Source organism: Scophthalmus maximus, chromosome 13, assembly GCF_022379125.1.
Source record: "Scophthalmus maximus strain ysfricsl-2021 chromosome 13, ASM2237912v1, whole genome shotgun sequence".
Taxonomy (NCBI): Eukaryota; Metazoa; Chordata; class Actinopteri; order Pleuronectiformes; family Scophthalmidae; genus Scophthalmus; species Scophthalmus maximus.
The window spans coordinates 4,418,085-4,438,514 of record NC_061527.1 but is presented as its reverse complement, the minus strand read 5'-3'; the positions used below and the strand labels follow the sequence as shown (position 1 = coordinate 4,438,514).

At 43.0% G+C, this 20,430-nt stretch overlaps 2 protein-coding genes across 4 annotated transcripts in view; one reads left to right on the top strand and one right to left on the bottom strand.

Annotated features, from left to right (window-relative positions):
• atp11b (ATPase phospholipid transporting 11B (putative)) overlaps positions 1–9,916 on the top strand; it is a 45,807-nt gene extending 35,891 nt beyond the window's left edge. For 2 of the 3 annotated variants that reach the window (XR_004795548.2, XM_035646908.2), the window contains exon 30: positions 5,536–9,916. Coding sequence is in view for 2 of the 3 variants with exons in the window: in XM_035646908.2 (XP_035502801.2) it covers positions 5,536–5,617 (82 nt within the window). In the remaining variant the exon portion in view is untranslated. Of the gene's footprint in view, positions 1–5,413; positions 5,432–5,535 lie in introns of all 3 variants that reach the window. The other variant, XM_035646907.2, reaches the window with a different exon arrangement.
• A 938-nt stretch (positions 9,917–10,854) lies between these two features.
• On the bottom strand, positions 10,855–20,409 carry mccc1 (methylcrotonyl-CoA carboxylase subunit). Its single transcript, XM_035647243.2, has 19 exons — positions 20,138–20,409; positions 19,652–19,695; positions 18,703–18,842; positions 18,443–18,538; positions 18,188–18,309; positions 17,902–18,049; positions 17,572–17,693; positions 17,321–17,432; positions 16,880–16,961; positions 16,643–16,770; positions 16,366–16,549; positions 15,802–15,911; positions 15,386–15,602; positions 15,195–15,281; positions 13,947–13,996; positions 13,512–13,649; positions 12,786–12,893; positions 12,289–12,360; positions 10,855–12,164 (listed from the first exon to the last, which is right to left on the bottom strand). The coding sequence occupies exons 1-19, from the start codon at positions 20,191–20,193 to the stop codon at positions 12,018–12,020; spliced, it is 2,163 nt and encodes a 720-aa protein (XP_035503136.2). The 5' UTR covers positions 20,194–20,409; the 3' UTR covers positions 10,855–12,017.
• Between the last annotated feature and the right edge of the window lie 21 nt (positions 20,410–20,430).

Below are 20,430 nucleotides of genomic sequence, written 5' to 3'. Positions count from 1 at the left end.
TTATTGTATTGAGGCCAAAAGAATGGAGATATATATATATAAAGGCATCCGACAGTAGAGCCCGACCGATACCGCATTTAAGGAGCAAAACCTTCCTGATATTCTCAGACTCGTGGAGGCGATTTATTAGTTCTGCTGATCCGTCCCTGGGCTTTTTCACTTGGGACATATCGGCCGACCGACGTATCTGTCGGGCTCTACCCAACAGATGTCAGTATCATGCTTACAGTTTGTAACCCTGTCTTGTCTGTGTAGCACCTACATTAGGGCCAGTCTGTCTACTAACCCCTGTGTCTTTGTCCCTAATCATCTATGCTGTGGTCTGTTGTTCTGTTCTGTTCTGTCCTGTCCGTCTCCTCTGTTACCTTGAATTCAAAGTTTGGGAGTTCGCCTGATTCGCCAGGTTTCAAGGAAGACTGTGTGATCTGTGATGCACTTTAACAGACGACACCGGTGTCTAAATGTCAATTATTATTTCGATTTAATAGCTTTAAGTTGACCATGTCGCGCTGCTGTTTCCTCTTGTTCGAGAAGAAGCCAGACATTTGGTTAGCGAAGTCGAATCATTAATGAGCCAAAACACCAAATGTGGGTGTACTGTACACAGCTCTAGTATTTAACCTGTGATTGAAGAGATATGATAAATGCTTCGTAGCAAGTGGTCGCTGTGACTTAGCTTTCAAACTGCACTCAAACAGCAATTTAGCATTTTTGCTGCTGCTGCATGGCAGTGAGAGTTAAACAAGATGTCTGTCTTCTGCTGCAGCTCAGCTTTGTGACAAAGGAGGATAAAACTTCAACAAGTTTATTTTTTTTATTATTGATTTATTATTTTTTTCCCCATAGAATATTTTTGCCCTGTGCAGCGTTAAAGACGGGCACGCTGAGTTCACAGTTTCCCGTTCTGCTCAGTCGGCAGTTTCGGTTGTTTATTGTTTCTTTTTTTTTTTTTACCTGAATCCCAGAGTGTGTGTGGGGTCATTGATTAATTGACTCCCGATCGGCCCCTTTTCTGCTGAGCAATCAATACTCTCTTCACCAAAACAGCTTTGGGACTCTTGAGTATTGATCAGATCAGTAACGAAGATGTAGCATTCTTGTTCTTTGTGCGTGAAACTCGGCGTGGGCGTGAATGTTTGTTTTTTCGTGTGTGTGTGTGTGTGTGCGCGCGCGCGTGTGTGTGTGTGTGTGTGTGTGTGTGTGTGTGTGTGTGTGTGTGTGTGTGTGTGTGTGTGTGTGTGTGTGTGTGTGTGTGTGTGTGTGTGTGTGTGTGTGTGTGTGTGTGTGTGTGTGTGTGTGTGTGTGTGTGTGTGTGTGTGTGTTCGTAGATGTTATGAAAGCATGCAGGTAAAACAAGGGATGCATTGTTCCCCCCGTGTGTCACCACAGCTCTCTGAGAAATCTTTTCTTTTTTTTAATTTAAGAATTGTAAATTTAACAAGGTTTACTAGGCCCTGGTATAAATAATGAATATCTTACACAACTTCTGATCAGTTTAAACTTTGTGTCCTCCTCGATTGAATATTTATTCTGTTAAGTGTTCCTCGATCGATGCTCGGCACCGCAGAATATTCTTTTTAATAGTTAGAGGAAACCGCTCTCGTCCCTTCGGAGTCAAATTACCTCTACATATACGATTAAGTTTCTTCCTGTGGGAATGATTGATTCGTTTTCTGACCTTGGCCTGAAAAAACAACCAATTAGATTTTTCCAAGTGAACAAAAAACAGCTGTCGATTTCTTCTCCTGGAGGGATTCAACTTAAACAATGAACATAAGCACAATTCTTTTTGTTTTGACCCCTCCTCTTCTTTTCCTTGTTTATCCTCCCTACACCTCCTCATCCCTTTACCGCTCAACACCTACCTGTGTCAGTCCCTTCCTCCCACCTAGTCGTCACCTTCTGGGGTTCATTATGAAACAAAACAGAAAACCACAGAGAGCGATCGAGCGACTCGTGCGACTCCCACATTTGGCCTTAATGCTAGGATACTGCCATAGGGGTGAGGGGGTGTTTCCCCCTCCCTCCCCAGTCCTATATAACATGCTTTAGTGACTGGAAGGGACATATATAGCAAGCATATTAGCAACGTATATAAAAATATAGATAATTAATCTGATATTTATTGGAAGCCCAACTGTAGCTGGCTGCTTGACTTGCTGTCCGGGGTTGTCGCGGGAACAGACGTGGATGAGAGGAGTCAGAGAACGACAGAGATTCCCTCGTGTCCTTGTCACATCCGGGGAGCTGAGTCTCCGTGCAGATGTCAAACAAATTCTACGTACGACCTTTTTAAAAAACGCTGAGCATTCACTGTGAGCTGAAGATGTAATCATCCTTCATGATTATTTAATCGACAAACTTCTACGAGCTCAAGATTGTTTTTGTGATTTAAGATTAAACATCTGTTCTCTAATTGGATTCATTAGAATTATTGATAAGTCATCGAATGGAGATTCAGCTGCCGTCTGACATCTGTTGCTCCTCCTCCTCCTCCTCCTCTTCTTCTCCCAACACAAGGAGACCACATCCTAAACCAGAGAGGCTGCTGGGAAGTGTAGTCTCAGTTTGTTGTTGGGGTATTCTTTTATTTTATTTTTTTTTGCTACTTCCTGTATCTGTTTGTCTTTTTCTACTGGAACCTGAAGCCTTATATGTGCTTCTGAGAAGAGGCCAATTTTAGAGGGCGTGCTTGTTTTGTAACCCAGAGTGTTCGTCAGGGGTTTGACCGATATCGATTACTACAAATCTAAGAGGCAGATTATTTGTCTGCAGTAAAACAAAAAAAATTGTCAAAATTTAGAATAATACAAACTCTGAACACAAAACTTTGTTGAAATGTCTTAAAGCATTGAGTATTTCATGGAACCTTTCAACACGACCTGAACACGAAATGTGCAGGGAGCTGTCAGCAGCATTATTATGAAGTTGAACAAACAAACACGGACGGGACATTGATAAAGTCCAGAGAGTTTGTGACTGCGGCACATTTCATAATGAAATTATCTTATCGGCAAATCTGCCTAAACCCCCTCTGGTGTCCGTGTCCACTACCGGCTACAAAACAAGGATGCCCAGACTCTGTGTTGTTGCATGGGGGCTGCTGTTGCCTTTGGTATTTTGTACACAATGTAAACTTATGTATGTATGTATTTGTGCCCCCCCTCACACACTTGCACTTACCCTTCTGTGTCCGTTGTCCCTTTGTGTCTAAAAATCGGCATTAATGTCGCTGTCGTCGACCTTCCAGATTCATTACGTTAATGTCCTCTTTGTTCCGTCCTGCACCCGGGGAGCGAGGGTGGTTTTGGCACCGAGACGTTCCTGTCTGACCTCATCGCCCCGGTAGACAGCCCGAGCACGAGAGAGAGAGACACACCGCCGTTTGCGTCATCGTCAGCCTGACGACAGTCCCCGCGTGGCCTCGTTTTCACGTTTAACCAGGTCTTAAAACGGTTGTCTTCATCCTACAGAGCAGAGTCCAATTAAAAGATCACGAGTAGATCGACTGACATTCAGACATGAAAGAGATCAACAAGTCTGACGTTATACCGTCGTCATATTCTCAGCTGTGAAACACACACACACACACACACACACACGGTCGGTCTTGTGACGGTCAGGTGTCGCAGTCAGAACAGACGAAGTGTTTGAACTCGCTCTGGGGTTGTTGCTGTGGAACCACAATCTCTCTCCGTCTCCGTCTCCTCCCTGCCGCGGCTCTGAGGCAGAAGCTCTGATCATTGGCTCTGGTTCAGCTTTGATGTGAGTCAGTGCGGTAATGGTTTTTGTCTATTTTGTTGTGACCTTTAACTTTTAGATTCGAGCAGTGGCAGCGAGCTGTGCCTTTTTCCTGACGCGTGCATGATGATGATGATGATGATGATGATGATGTTGTTGTTGTTGTTGTTGTTGTTTCTGGTCTAGCGTGAAAATGTTTGGGGCGGTTTATTAAAATGACAACATTTTGCACTAGGTTTTCCAAAGGAGAGACAGTTTGATAAGCTGACAGACAAAGATTGTTCCCTGTCATACCTCCATAGATTATATATTATATACATGTATTTAGATGTTGTGGAAGGAGATTGTACCTATTTTTCTTAAGATGTTTAAAATAGCCAGCTGAACTTTGGGATTCATATTTTAGCGAAACAGAAAAATCTGATTCTGATCCTGGTTGTCGTGAGAGCGGATGTTTACACTATGAGGCAAGAATGTTGCTGATGCTTGTTCATCACGAGTTGATTTCTGTTGATTTTTATATCCATGGGTTGCTCAAGTCCCTCCTCATCATCCTCACGAAATACAACCTTCACCGTTGTTTTTGACTCACTGTACCGACGGGCTGTCACTGAATATCTTTATTGATCTAAATGACCCTGAATAATGACTTTCCTACGCTTCTGTCAAAAGTACACGTGATATTTCATCTGTTGGTGTGTTTCTTGATTTTAAATCTGCATCTAATTCAACTGAGGACTGTAAGTAGGAAGTAGTCAACAACCAGGAGACGGCACTCAAACCAATGACAGAAATAACAGAAAGTATTTTAACTTTGTCTGATAATAGTTTATTCCTGTAGAGCCCAGGATTACTGATTGAAAATTTAAGTTGCCATGGTCTTTAACTTTAACTTCCTCCTGATAGATCTGGATTGATAGTTAGGGCTCTTTCACATCGACGTTGTTTGCTTCGGACCTTTGGACGTTTCAGTTTGGTCCGGATCAGAATTGCATGCGTGAAAGGTTTTCACTATAGCTGCAACTAACCATTATCTTCATCATCAATTTAATCAGTTGATTATTTTCTCGATAAATCGATTAGATGTTTGGTCCATAAAATGGCAATCGCGTTTCCCAAACCCCAAGATGATGTTTTGTTCTGTCCTGACACCAAAGATATTCAGTTCACTGTCATAGAGGAGCAAAGAAACCAGAAAATATTCACATTTAAGAAGCTGACATCAGAGATTGTTTTCCTTTGCTGATTAATTTAGTAATCGATTAACTGTTGCAGTTCTCTTTTTCACGCCTGCCTTGTTTGGTTTCGGACCTTTGGACTTTTCAGTTTGGTCCGAATCAAAATCGCAATGTTGAAAGGTTCCTCGGACCAATGGAACAAACTTTTGTTCCGATCTCGGTCTCGGATCAAACCGCACCACGGACATGTTTGAAAACATTTTTCGGATGGTTCGGAACAATTACAGGAAGTTGAGGCAGCTTATCTTCAGTGCGCCCGCAAAAAAAACTAACCGGATCAAATGTAAACAATGTAAAAAAAACAAAAACCCCGAGCGTTAATGAGGAGAGACTTGAGACGCTCATCACTAACATCATGACACCCATTACTAACTCTTCACTCCTCCATCCTTCACTCTTCTCTCTCCTCTGCTTCCTCCACCCTCGCTGTGTAGATTGTCCTTTGGAAAAAGGTGTGTTAGCTAATGACACACACACACACACACACACACACACACACACACACACACACTGCGACAGTGTCCTAACCCTTCGGTCACTGCTGCCCTGTTTTCAGGTCTTGGAGCGACAGCGAGAACTTCTACTCCAACGACCGCAGCATCCTGACGCTGTCGCCCATCGAGGCCACCCACTGCTGACTCCCCGGGGTGGTCCCGCGGACCGTAGCGCCACAGAGCCGCGACTCTGCTTATTCGTCCAGAATCTCACACGTCTGCCGCCGCCGCCGCCACCACCATTGTACATTCAATTTTTAAACTCAACGCAGTTGCAGCTCGATGCGACGCGGAACTCGAAACGGGAGCCGTAGCGTCGCATCGCTCGAAAACCAAAGGACTCGGCTCGTTGCCCGGTGACGTCGCACATTCTCGGGGGGGGGAATGAGGTTGAGCGGCGACTTCAAAGGAAGTGAAAAGTGGGATGGGCCAGCACGACACGAAGCAAACACCCGTGGACCTACTCCTGTATCAAAACCATCAAGTCAGCATGTGAGCAGCGACAATTATAGGACTGAGGCCTGCAGAACAATCCGACAAAACGTTTAAATTCAATACCTTGAGAAGCGGTTAGAGAAGTCGTACTGAAGCAGCTCCCACGTGAGCCCCTCCCTCCTGCAGTCAGTTCCCAAACATATTTTTATTTCTCGCAGCTGGCATTAATAAGACCCCGCACATTGGTAGCCAGAGAACAGAGACTCCTGGTGGTCTGGCATCAGACGACCGGCCGCCCTCAGCATCAGCAGCCTTCTACCCCGCTGGTTTGGTCACGTTGACCTTCCCCGCCCGCAGGAGCCGAGGTCGCCTGTTCGACGTCGCAGACCAGGATCATCCGCGTAGCAGCGGGAAGCTCAACAGAGTCGGACTACGTGGACGACGGCATGTCGGTCGACGTCGTCGTCGTCGTCGCGTTGTTTCCATAAAACCTCTTTGTCTCTTCGAGCCTCCTGCGATTCCGCTGCACCGCCCACCCGCACAGCCCCCGCAGCATCCAGAACCAGAAGAGTTCTGCCGACCTTGTTCCCCTCGGACCGACGACAACTCGGCTCCGTAGCCGTACGCGGAGCTTTCGTCTCTACCGTGGCACCAAAGACCAAAGGATTTTCCGGCTGGAGTTTCGCAGGAAAAGTGTTTATTTTTGTGCCTGACTGTACAGAAGCTTATACTGTTATTGTTCGTGCTGCTTGCTCTCGTTCCGACAGCACCGGGGCGTCCGTCTCCCTAAAAGGACGCCAGATGGGAGGTCTGTTTAAAAAGCCATACACGTTTCTCGAGAGGTTATTTTATTGAAGGTACCGCAGACGGAAGCTGCCGGAGCCTGTGGTCACTTTGTACTATGTTCCCGTCGAATGCCTTTTTCCCCGTCGGCCTGGTTCGTTAAAAGCATCTCGGCATTTCAGACCATGACGTCACGGATATCAGAACATCTGTCCAAACACAATTCCAAGTGGAAAATCCCCCTTTTAGTGTCCTAAAAGTGATCCACAGAGGATCCGATCAGCTAACGGTTCCATTTTGATTTCAGCGAGACGGAATGGCGAGATGCTTTTTTACCAAATCGCGGCCGACGCACGTCGCACCAGACGGCAGAATGTCTCTATCTCCGGAGAGATGGATTTATCAGATGAATATGAATATATATGATTCAGCTTCGAGAGAAGAGATGAACAGGAAAAGAGGAGCGTTTGCACATGAGTCACATATCAAAAATCATATTTCCTTTTGCTTCTCAAATCATTGCTCATCTGACATCAATCGAATTCACTTTTGTGTGTGTGTGTGTGTGTGTGTGTGTGTGTGTGTGTGTGTGTGTGTGTGTGTGTGTGTGTGTGTGTGTGTGTGTGTGTGTGTGTGTGTGTGTGTGTGTGTGTGTGTGTGTGTGTGTGTGTGTGTGTGTGTGTGTGTGTGTGTGTGTGTGTGTGTGTGTGTGTGTGGCGGCGGCAGCAGCAGCAGCAGCTTTGTCGTCACGTCAAGTGTTTCTCTTTCTTCGATGTGTGTTTGCGATGTAAAAGTAGGAAAATCTATATATTTTAGGAGAATATCCAGGTGAGAGAAGCGAAAGGTGGAAACCGTCTCCAAGACAACCGTTTTAAACTTGACATCAACGAACCACACAGTGGCGAGCGATACACTTCATGCGTCGTGGGATGTTTCATCGTAGTCTGAGTTCAATGTTCTCGATGTTTATTTTCAATACGATACGTTGTTTGATGCTCACTGTACCTGGGGCCCTGTCGATATCTTTTCTGTTCACACAGGTACAAATGACAAAAGTGTATATTTATTGTTGCAGTACTGTTTTTTGTTTTTTTTCTGTGTTTTGTCGCACCTTTCTTGCATATCGATAAATCTGTTCTCCCCCAAGACGTTAAACTTGATCTGTGATCAGGAGGCTGAAGCTCCGAGGTAACCAGGAAGTTCATGTTACAATACCTTTTTTTCACAGAACAGATACTGGTCATCGTTCTCCCCATATTTAATCAGGAAATCTTTTTTCTTCTCTTTCTTTCTTTCTTTTTAACCATTTGACCTCACATTTGATATTAAATGTCTACTTGGATGAACCTGAGACACCTGTGATCTGTACCTGGATTTGGGAAAACGACCTGTCAATGCTGTTTGAAAAGGGCCGATCCACCGATTCTACACTTGACGGCCTTTTTATATGTCAATCTTACAACTGCCCGGCCTGTGAAACATTGTGATTTTGGCTCGACATATGAAAAATATGAGGAAAACCCTCTGTTAATATAAACTCAAGAGTGTGGACTTTGAAAGGTGAGAAGATGAGGGCAGTTAAAAAGGGGCAGGGGAGGTTTAAAGAAAAGACAAGCTTTAATTGCATTATGGGAAATTTAGGATCCAGCATTATTGGAGCTCAACTAGGATTATGGTTTATCTCCTCCTTTGCTGCATTAATATTGACAGCACTTGTTCTTCCACAAGTCCTCTAACTTTAGAGTTTGACTTGAAAACATTAAAAAGAAGACGACGATCAGTCGATGCAGGAGAATCAAAAGTTGCCAGGATAAAGAAAGACTCATTCATATTCCATAAAGAAAAAATCAACGGCGTCTTTTATTAAACCTTCCATATGTGGTAAAGGGTCCGACGCCCCCTTGTGCTCAGCTACGGAAGCCCAAAGTGTTCGAGGCTGAAGAAAGACAAACGTAATCACCTCACTTGTCATATTGATGATGATTCATGTGCGGCAATACAGACAGTGAGTGTGACAAGTAGAAGTTATATGATTGACATTAAAAATTACAATTAACTACAAGAGATACATGACGACCACATAAATACCAAAACATATAATAAAAATGTTTTTTATTTATTTTTCATTGACAGAAATACTGACTTGATTAAAAGGGGCATTACAAAAAAACATTTTAAAATGAAAACCTGGAAATGAATGAGCTTATTTTGAAAAGAAGCAGGATTGAGTAACATTTAATTAATGATAATAATCTTCGTTTCTCAGTTGAATAATAATAAATTTGAACACTGTTTTTTTGGCCCTGGCATGTTTTTTTTTATGTAATTGGGGCCCAAATAGCACTCATTTGATATTTTTCTATAATTTATTTTAATTTATTTGCAGAAAACGGATACAAAAGGATAAACATCTTTTTTAAAGCTCAGATGTGAAATTGGATACATCCTTGACCTGATTCTCTGAAGCACTGATGTCACCTGCGCAGCGGCAGTGTTCAGGTTACCTCTAGTTATTTCTAGAAGCAGGAGATTACTCAGCCACATAATTATAATTTTTTTTTTTAAAGATCATTTAATATTTTGTCACAGTGTCGTCCATCAGAAGACCCATCCTGGTTTAATTGAATCTTATTTAAGACACTGAAGAGCTGTTTGAATTCCGGCTACTGCTGCTGCCTCCTGCTTCCCGGCCGTATATTGGATATATGTGAAAGTCCAGCATCAGGTCGTGTCTCTCCTCCGAAATATGAAAAGTCTAAACTTTTGTTCTGTGCTTTTATATGTAAAACGACCCACTGTCTGTGATATTTGGTCCTGGACTGTTCAGTGAACATAAATCTGTCAATCTTCACCCAGAATGTCCATGAGACCCATTTGGTGACGTCAGTGCAGAGGAGGAACTCGCCGGCTGTTCGCAGACTTGAATCAAATTACGGTTTCCCATAATCAGATCAGCCGAGAACAGGAGTCTAGATTAAAATGTCAACCGATCAGTTCAGCGCTGTGACTCAGCATCTCCCTGTCAGACTCCTCGTCCTCGTCCTCCACTTCAGTAAATCAGGCTTCACCGCGTGATTAGTAAACCATCATCATCCCTCTTCAGTTGCTCTGTCTTGTCTGTCCTCTTCCTCCTCTTGTCCACGAATCTGTCTTATTATAGCTGATGTTTATGAAGATGCTGTTCTATTTACGAAATTAAAAAAAAACACATTTTTAAGAAACAAAGTCTTTGGAGTGTGACTTCATTTCAAGTTGACATTAACTGACCCGGGGAGGGGAAAGAAAATCTCCATGTAGTTGATGAAGAAGAGAAAAAACAGTGAAGACTTTGTATCTGGGAAATCATAGAAATGAATCCACTAAACTGAAGTTTCTCTTAGTTTCTTACATGATGAGGTAAAAAGAGCTGCTCGATTTAAATGTTGTTTTACCAGGAGGCAGATTTTCAATGAGTGAAAAATCAATTAAGATTTTTGATTACTGACTAATCTTTTATAGATCAGCTATTAACCGGTCCTGTAGCTTGTCAACTGTGAGGATTTGCATCTTTTCTATGTTTTAGCTGTGATCGTAGATTCATTATCTTTGGGTTTTGAACTGTGAACAAGTCGTTTAAATTGAATCAAGTATTTTAAAGATGTCACAATTGGCTCTTTATTACTTGTGCTGTCGCGGCATTAAATTTAGTATGGGTATGTATGTATGTATGTGTATATATACACACAACATAAACATATATATAGGCTGCATGGTGGTGTAGTGGTTAGCACCTTCGCCTCACGGCAAGAAGGTTCTGGGTTCGAATCCCGGTTCAACGGGGGCTTTTCTGTGTGGAGTTTGCGTGGGTTCTCTCCGGCTTCCTCCCACAGTCCAAAGACATGCAGAATGGGGTTAGGTTCATAGAAGACTCTAAATTGATCGTAGGTGTGAATGGTTGTCCGTCTCAGTATGTGGCCCTGTGATAGGCTGGCGACCTGTCCAGGGTGAACCCCGCCTCTCGCCCAATGTTAGCTGGGATTGGCTCCAGCGACTCCCCTTAATGAATGAATGAAGAATATATATATATCAATTATATATATATACACACTAACACACACAAGCACACTGCATGAGTTAGTAACAGCGTTCCCTTATTCCAGACAGTGAAGGCTCAGGGCTGCGTCTACTTTGACAACATTTTATTTTATTACAGTCTCAGATCAGTTCATTTTCATCTATTTAAAAAACATCACCAGTCGTACATATCTACAAAATGATCCTGTTTGTATGAACAGTTTTAATCTACAAGGCCTCAAAGCAGTTAGTGAGAACAGAGTCAGAGAGGTTCACGTCGTCCGAGTCTCAAAAACAAAATCCTTCTTTTTCCTCAAAGGTCAGAGTTGTGGGTCAGTCTGGAAGGACAGAATTTGAAATGCAAACCATAAGATATTTTCACAAAAAAAAATATATATCACTGCTTCAAAGTATCAGGTTTTTTTGATTAAGAAAATCAGTCTTGTTTTAAGGCATTTTTAAATATTGTTAGAGTCTTAGAATAAACAATAAGTCCACAAGAGGAGGAGTGTAACAACTTTTTAGATAATGTACATGGTTTTCACTGGGCAGTGACAATAAATCCATAATGCATAATCCAAGATGAATTTTTTTTAAGGTCGTGGAAATGAGACAGTTATCAGTAACTATTCCTAATCTGCTAAAGGTTAATTCTGCCATTTTTTTGTGTCAAATTTCTCACTTGCAATCCCACCGACTTAATATCTTCTGGCTCAAATGTGATTTAATACACATGGATTCTCTTTCGTCACTTGTCTGTGTTTGTGTAAAAGAAAAGAAAAAAGAAAATCTGTGTCAACAGCATCAAACTGTAGCTGAACAACTCCCCAAGTCCTCGACTAGAACCCCTCACCAGCAACAGAAACCAACACAAACAGGAGAGAAAAGACAAATAGAACTAATTTAAACACAAAGAAGAAAAAAACCCAGCCTGATTTAAATCTAACAGCAAAAATAAAGAATAAATACAAAACAGAAAAGCAGAAACAGAAAATACAGGTGGCGTGAAAAGGCCGAACTCTGTCGCGAAGAAGGACACAAACAGATTTCTGTGGTGACTCAAGTTCAACTCAGGAACTTTTCCGGTCGCTGTTTTTAGTGTTGGATAGTCTCAAATTAATTTCTTGTCATCGATCCAGACTGAACCAGACTCGGACACATGATCCGCACTGTTTCACATCTACAGCTGGACGCTCCAGTCGCTCACAGTAACTACGTCGGTCCCTCCTCCACCCGTCTCTTTGTATGTGTAGTTGCTTGCGATGCGATGCGTTCACTGGCTGCCTCCGTCCCCGTTACCCTCCCCCTCCCCCTCCCCCTCCTCCTCCAGCTCCACCAGAGGAGCGTGGCGATTGGCCTGAGAGCCCTCGCTGAAGAAAACCTTCTTGATCACGCCGGCCTTGGGCGCTCGGATCGTGTGCTGCGGAGGCGAGAAGACAAACAAGCAGAAAGTCAACTGTGTGTGTGTGTGTGTCAGTTTGAACCGCCGATTTAAACTGGTTTAAGGTGACGCTGTGAGTGTGTGAGGAGGAGCAGCCGCTCACCTCCATCTTCATGGCGATCATCACCATCAGCGCGTCTCCGACCGCCACTTTATCTCCGACCTTCACCAGCACCTGAACACAACACACGGGATGGGACAATATTCAGCCTTCGTCCATCTGTCAAATTTTAATTTTCTACCGCCCGTTTTAAAACATGGCGGCCTGCGTGTTCTTTATCGCTTCGACACTGGCTGCCAGCATCAGATATCTATTGTTTTAGATTAAAAAAATATATATCAGAGGGTGTCCTCATGAAGAAAATTAATGACTACAGTGTGTAATATTTGGCGGCATCTTGTGGTAAAAGCTGCAAATAACAAATCGCTTTTAAAACGACATGTCTTAATGTTTTTAAATGTTTCTCTTCTGAGGAAAAGTGTAAATAGCTTTTTTTCACAGCTGTACATAGAATGGGCTTATGTATTATTGATTAAAAAATGAAATCCACTGCAGTTTTTCCAGCTCATAAATGCTGACAACGACAAACAGACACTCACCTTCTCTATGGTTCCGGTCATGGGGGCCACGGCTCCGCCCTGAGCCCCGGAGCCGCTCACGCCTGCCAGGTACTTGGGCACCGGGACCGACACCTGGGAGCTTCCCTCCTGCAGAGGAGAGGAGACAGATCACGACAGGATGTGAACAGCTTTTCATTTCCCCCGATGTCACTTTGAGCAGCGAGCGACACGAGAAGGGATGTTCTCTCTCTTATCTCTCTTTTCTAATTAACTGGGGAACGAACGGATTCACAGCTTTCATATCATCTGTCAAGTGACAAGTAATAATCAAATCCAGATTATTTTTTAATTTTTTTATAGTTTAAAGACTGCGGAGGCTGACAAAGAGAAGTTAATATACTATAACACATAAGATTGTTTAGTTTGTAATAAATATTAATGTAATAATATATATATATTTTTTAATGATGAGCCAAATAGTCTCAGATATGTGAATATGTCGATTTTAGGCAGTTTAGCTTCATCTGTGATACTAAAATGAATGTTGTTTGAACAAAAAGAGAAATTTGACAACATTTAACTTCTCCAATAACTTGAAATTATTTCCAAATTTAGATCAAAAACAAATCACACATTTCTGTTCCTTGATGGTGGGAATAAGCGTCGATCAATGTGCGAACAAGACGAGACATGACCACTTTAGGATTATGTCAAATGCTAATCTTTTGCCGTTACAGTGAGAAGCCTGTGATGGTTTTGACGTACGGTGGAGAACAGGTGGACCGTGTTGTCCAGCATCACCAGTTTTGGGCGCGACTTCTCTCCGTCGACGGAGCAGTGGAGGAACGAAGCTCCGCCCTCCATCTCCACCTCTCCGGTGACGTGGTGCGACTCCTCACCAATCTGAGAGAGGAAAAAATAGATATGATGATTATGAGGAGATGTAATAATTAAGTCCATATACCGTTTGAAAGTGATTTGATTAATGGTTAATCAATAATTTTGTACATTTCTCTTCTTGTATTTGCTTTATTTTAACTTATTATAAGTGTTAACTTTTACTGTAAAATGTTTTTAAATAAGTAAATAGATATAAACTAGATTTTAAAAACTTTTTTTTTTCCTTTACATCAAAAATCACTAAGAAACTAAAACATGGATTGTTAATGAGGTGCTGCAATGCAGTAAAAAAAAGCTCACCTGCATATTATAGCTTCCATCTTTGTTGTACTGGATCAGCACATCGACTTCTAGAGACACGGACAAGAAGAAAAGTTTTAGATTCATAGAATAGTGAATAAAGACAAAGTAAAACAACATCATCATCTCTGACACCAGCAGCCACTGGACTCAGGGTTAGGATATTTTGGGCCTTTCAGTGACATTTCAATAGAAACATTGAGTCATGAACGTGACTTCATTAGCAAACTCAATCTCAGAGCAGAAGTCGCTCTGAACTTTAATAATTCAAACACATTAAACTGAAGCAGATTCTCAGCTGCGTATGAAAACCAACACACAGTTTGAACTGAATATCTTTGGGTGTCAGACTTTTTTGTGGGGCAATAAAAATCCGAGGTTGTTACCTTGGATTTAAAGAAAAGTTACACTACGACATTTTTATAAATTTAATAAATAGTTTTTCTGAACTGTCATATAAATTTCCGTGTTCAGGAGCTGGAAGTGGTAATCTTAAATTTAACTATAGTAGAGCTTCAGCAGTTAATCTATTAGTAATCGCCAACTATTCTGATAATCGATTAATCGGTAAGTAGAAGTAGTAGTAGTTTAAATATCTTCTGGTTTCTTTGCTCCTCTGTGACAGTAAACTAAATACCTTTGAGGGTTTTGGGAAACATGATCAACATTTTACACAATTTTATGACATTTTATGGACCAAACAACTAATCGAGAAAATAACCGAGAGATTAATTGTTAGTTGCAGCCATAAACTACAGCGAATGAAAAAATGCCTTTAACCTTGTCTGATTTTATTAATAATAATAACTTACACTTTTATAGTGCCTTTCAAGGTCCCCAAGGACGCTTTACACACACACCCACCCACCCACCCACCCACCCACACACACACACACACACACACACACACACACACACACACACACACACACACACACACACACACACACACACACACACACACACACACACACACACACACACACACACACACACACACACACACACACACACACACACACACACACACACACACACAGGATTGTAGGCCTTAGTGAACAGTTGTGTTTTTAGTATTTAAAAAAAAATAAAAAGTAATGTCCACAAGAGGGGAGCGTTGCGGATCTCATGTCGATCAGGATTCTTGTTTTCCATCTTTTTCCATCTTTTCTTCCTCCCCTCTCTACCTCCCCTCTCCTCCAGTTCACCAGGAGATAGTAAAGACCAACAGTAGGAACCAGCACTTACTTTTATCTCCTACCTGCAGCGTCAGATTTCTGTTCAGCTGAATGTTGTTTCTCCAGCCACTGCTGGAGCCAAACGGAGAGAAGGGGTCTGAAAATCAAACACAGCACGAACACTTAGTATAACATAATGTTTGTCAGGTCAAAAACGCTTGAAATCCTTTATCCTGATAAGTAAAAAATGTCGTCTCTCACCAGTGGAGGCCTGAGTGAACTCCTGCGTGTTCTTCTTCTCCTGCAGCACCAGACCCAGGGCCGCCTGGCAGATCGTGGCCCCGGACGGAGCTATGGGAGCGGGGAACAGGTCGGCGTAGTGCTGCGGGATGAAGCTGGTGGTCACGTTCCCCGCCTCGAACTCCGGGTGTCCCGAGAGACTCAGCAGGAAATCTATGTTTGTGTTCAGTCCCACGATCTGAAGGACAGGTTTGTCAGAGGGGACGCAAAGAAAATGAATATGTTAAGATCTATTAGTCGTATAATTTAATCAAGTGACACTCGGGGGTCTTAGTTCAGTAAATACATTCATCTTACATATTTAGGTTGCATGAAGAGCAAGGTCAGAGTGTGCGTGTGTGTGTGTGTGTGTGTGTGTGTGTGTGTCTCTCTCTCACATTATACTGTCGTAAGCAGTACCGCAATTTCTTCAAGGCAGCCGATCGATCCTCCCCCCACACAACAAGCTTGGCGATCATTGGGTCATAGTGTACCGAAACCTCGTCCCCTGAAAAAAAACACACACACACACACACACACACACACACACACACACACACACACACACACAAATAGTTGGCAATATCTTTGTTGTGTGGACGAAACAAAACATCATCTTGGAGTTTTGGGAAACACAATCTACATTTTTCACCATTTCAAAATCTACAGATTAATCGATAATTAAAATCACTGTTAGTTGTAGCCCTGGTTTGGGTGGTTGTAAAATCTACGATTGAGAATTTCTCATGAAGAGAAAAGGGATTAGTAAACAGATGGAGAACAGTCTGAACCGGACAAGATCTAATCCTCTCCTATAAAATGTTGTCTTTCTTGATATTTGTTACAATACTATTGTGACAACAGAAAGGTGAAAATCTATTTTCTGTTAAAAAAGTGTTTCTTATGGATGTGGATGGATATGGATGTGTGCAGGACAGAGAGCGAGCTCCAGACTCCCCCACCTTCCCTGACTCCCGTCTCGATGCGAGTGTACTGGTCCGGCTGAGGGGTGGAGAGATGTAGCAGAGGCCCCGCCCCCGGCAGGAAGTCGTTGTTCGGGTCCTCGGCATAGATGCGGGCCTCGAACGAGTGGCCCCCTAAGATGATGTCATCCTGGAGGAGAGGGAGGCGCTCGCCTGCTGCCACCTGGAGGATTTTTCACAAAGCAAAATCCTTATAACACCAAGCCTCACAACATATTTTCCTTTCCACCATCTTCTTTTCCCCCCGACCCCTCACCCTGAGCTGCCACTCCACCAGGTCGGTCCCAGTGATCATCTCGGAGACGGGATGTTCCACCTGCAGCCTGGTGTTCATCTCCATGAAGTAGAAGTTATGATTGGCGTCCATTATAAACTCAACCGTACCTTCACGGAAAGAAGAAGGAAAGAGGACGGTGTGAACATACTCTTCTGTTTGTGTGTTCTGAGTTTGAGGTCAAATGATGAGATGTGTGTCGGTGTTTGTGTGTCTCACCTGCCCCGACGTAGTTAACCGCCTTGGCTGCTTTAACTGCTGCTTCTCCAAGTTTCCTGCGAACCTCAGGACTTATACCAGGCTGAAAAATGTAAAACATATAGAAATGTATGAAGATACAGTGTTTTCAAACATTTTCACGCGATCATAGTCCTCGTATCCAGGAGATTTTCCTCAGTCAACACACGTGCCGCAGTAAAGTCCACCAACACAGATGGACTTCACTTTGAATGCAAAGTTTTTTTCCAGCTTTTGTCGCCACGGTAGCAAGGGAAAAGATGCTGGTGTATCTCCTCTTCCAGGATAATAATGAGTAGGAGTAGTAGTATTATTAACTAAAAGTTAAACTTAGGTGTGATTGAATGTTCCGTTATATTTAGTTCTGATTGATGCACATTTCCAGCAACTTTTAGCGCCACAAGTCCACTGTCATGGACTCACCCCCGGTGCCTCCTCGATGATTTTCTGATGTCTCCTCTGGACGCTGCAGTCTCTTTCAAACAGATAGACAGCGTTACCATGCATGTCCCCGAACACCTGGACCTCCACGTGTCTGCAGGAGACGGACAGAGACATAAAAGGGACATTTTATTTTAAATTACAACATGGTGGAAGTGACTGGTGTGTGTTTTTTTGCGTGTGTGTGTGTGTGTGTGTGTGTGTGTGTGTGTGTGTGTGTCTGTATGCTTTACCTGGGGTCCTCTACAAACTTCTCGACCAGCATGACGTCATCGTTGAAGGACTTTCTGGCTTCTCGTCTCGCTGACTCCAACTGCTCCAAGAAGTCTGCGTCTGAGCTTGCGATACGCATCCCCTAATCTCACACACACACACACACACACACACACACACACACACACACACACACACACACACACACACACACACACACACACACACACACACACACACACACACACACACACACACACACACACACACACACACACACACACAGAGTTAATCTTATTTCCTCAACTCAATCTGTTTTGAAGTCATCAGGCTTCGTCGCGTCCTCCCACCTTCCCTCCTCCACCGCGGACTGCTTTAATCATCACAGGGTATCCGATCTGAGCAGCCTCCGCTTGCAGCCTCTTGTCTGATTGGTCCTCTCCGTGGTAACCGCCGATGATTGGCACTCCAGCAGCTGACATGATGTGTTTAGATGTGCTGAAAATGGACAATAAAACAAGACAAGTTATTAGAGAATTTTTTCCTTCTCATGTTTGTATTCACTCTTCTACTCTTGTGACTAACAGAGATATTATAAATATTTTTTTAATATATTATCTGTGTGTGTTTTTTCACCTTTTGATGCCCATGTCTCGAATGGCAGAGGAAGGAGGCCCAATGAAGATGATGCCTTCCTGTTTACACGCCTCTGCAAACTCTGTGTTTTCTGATAGGAAGCCGTAGCCAGGGTGGACAGCCTACACACACACACAAGATTTAAAAAGTGCCCCCTGCGCAATGATGAGAAGACTTAAAAAGGATTATAAGAAGACCTGAAAGTTATAATCCAATACGTATTTAAAAATGTCTCCTTAACGCAGGCGTACTCACGTGTGATCCCGACATCTTGGCCACTTCCAAAACTTTCTCCATGGAGAGGTAACTCTGCTGGGAGGGCGCAGGACCAATGTGGTAGGCTTCGTCGGCCTAGAAAAAAACAACCACAGCGAGAAAAACAAAAACAAGATCAATGGTCAGTTTCAGAAACCAACACAACGCCTCACTGGATCTATTAAAGCCGCCGCAGAGAAAGAAAGCGGAAGAACAGAAAACCTGAAATCACGGTGCAAAGCGAATCAAGCTCCTCTCACCATGGCCACGTGCATGGAGTGTCTGTCTGCGTCGCTGTACACCGCCACAGAGCGGACGCCCATCTTCTTCGCCGTGCGCATCACGCGGCACGCGATCTCTCCGCGGTTGGCGATCAACACTTTCTCTATTCTCCGCACATCTGGAGAGAGAACACAGTTTTCACAGCTGTCAGAAGGTAGTTGTAGATATCGATTGAAAACTGACTAACTCAAAAAATATTTAATGTAACCACAGAAAGCGCTGTAAACCATCAATGCAACAGAACCATCCGGATCAAAACAAACGTTGGTTTGGGTTCCACAGTGGAGGATATTTTATTTATTCTATTTGTGCCAAATCAGGACACACACACACACACACACACACACACACACACACACACACACACACACACACACACACACACACACACACACACACACACACACACACACACACAGGACTCAACCATTGTAAAAAAAATAATTCACTGATACACTTAAAGCGCAATAACCAACTGTGCAATATTTTTATTTAGTCTCCATGTGCAACTATTACTACTGCTCTGTATCTAGTACTTATATACCTTTTTTTATTTAATGTTATAATTTTTGTTATATTTTGTACATACTTAACCTTTTTGTTAATTTCTTTCTACATTCTTCTGTCCTCTTTGCTGCTGCGATGCCCAAATGTCCCCATTGTGGGGACGAATAAAGTCAAACTCGTCTTATCTTATCTCACAATGGCTGTTATTGAGATAAATAGAAATGACAGAGTTCATATTCACGTATGGTACGATGAGTCGTGACAGGCCTGCAGATTTCACACACGTTTACAGGATTGATATCACGAGATGTCGCGAGTAGCAGCGAGTCACACATTGTGATAATATGGGAAAGTGAGCAGATGTTTCTACTGCAGTTCTGGTTCTTCCTGTTGTGGTGACACTGGTCCTCCTGTACTCACCTCCTGACACGAGCCTCACGCCTCCTTTGGCCCATGACAGTTTTCTGCACAGACACAAGAGACAAGAGAGTCAATGACTTCAGATGTGAAGGGCAGAACAGACACAACAGTCACTGTGAAGATAAACCTGACAGTGCAGCGAGTTGTAGCAGCAGCATTAGCTTAGCTAGCTTGCTAGCTACCTTTATTTAACCTTGCTCACGTCTGATCTCACTAGTTCGCTGAATTAAAAAAAAAAAACCTACTATAACAACACGTTGTCGTTGAGTTGAGAAAAGAACATGATGACTTTGTTCCGGGTTAGTTAAAGTAATGACCACCCACCAGTTATTTACAATCTTAAGCTACAAGAGAGTGAATGTTGTTAGCTCTGGTTAGCTGAGTCGAATGAGAACGCTGCTCCGCTTCGTCGAGCAAAATATTACATCAGCGGTTGGTCAACGACGTTTCTAGACTATAACTTAGTCAGTGTCCGATGTTACTCACTGTGAGAATATCCTCAGGCCCTGCAGAGTGGGGACACTCAGGATGACTGCAGCCATGGCTGCCAACTGCTGGAGGTAGCTGCTAGCTGCTAGCTTAGCTTGGCTAGCTTACTAGCTGACTGACCAGCTGAACCGTGGGGAAAAAGGCGAAGTGATAATTCAATAAAAAATACCCTAAAATTCGGCCTGGTTCTGTTCTAACCACAGCTGACCACTCAACTCAAATCAGAGATACATATCTGGGGGTTTAAATACCCAAATATAGACGAATACACAGTATTTCACTAGATTAAT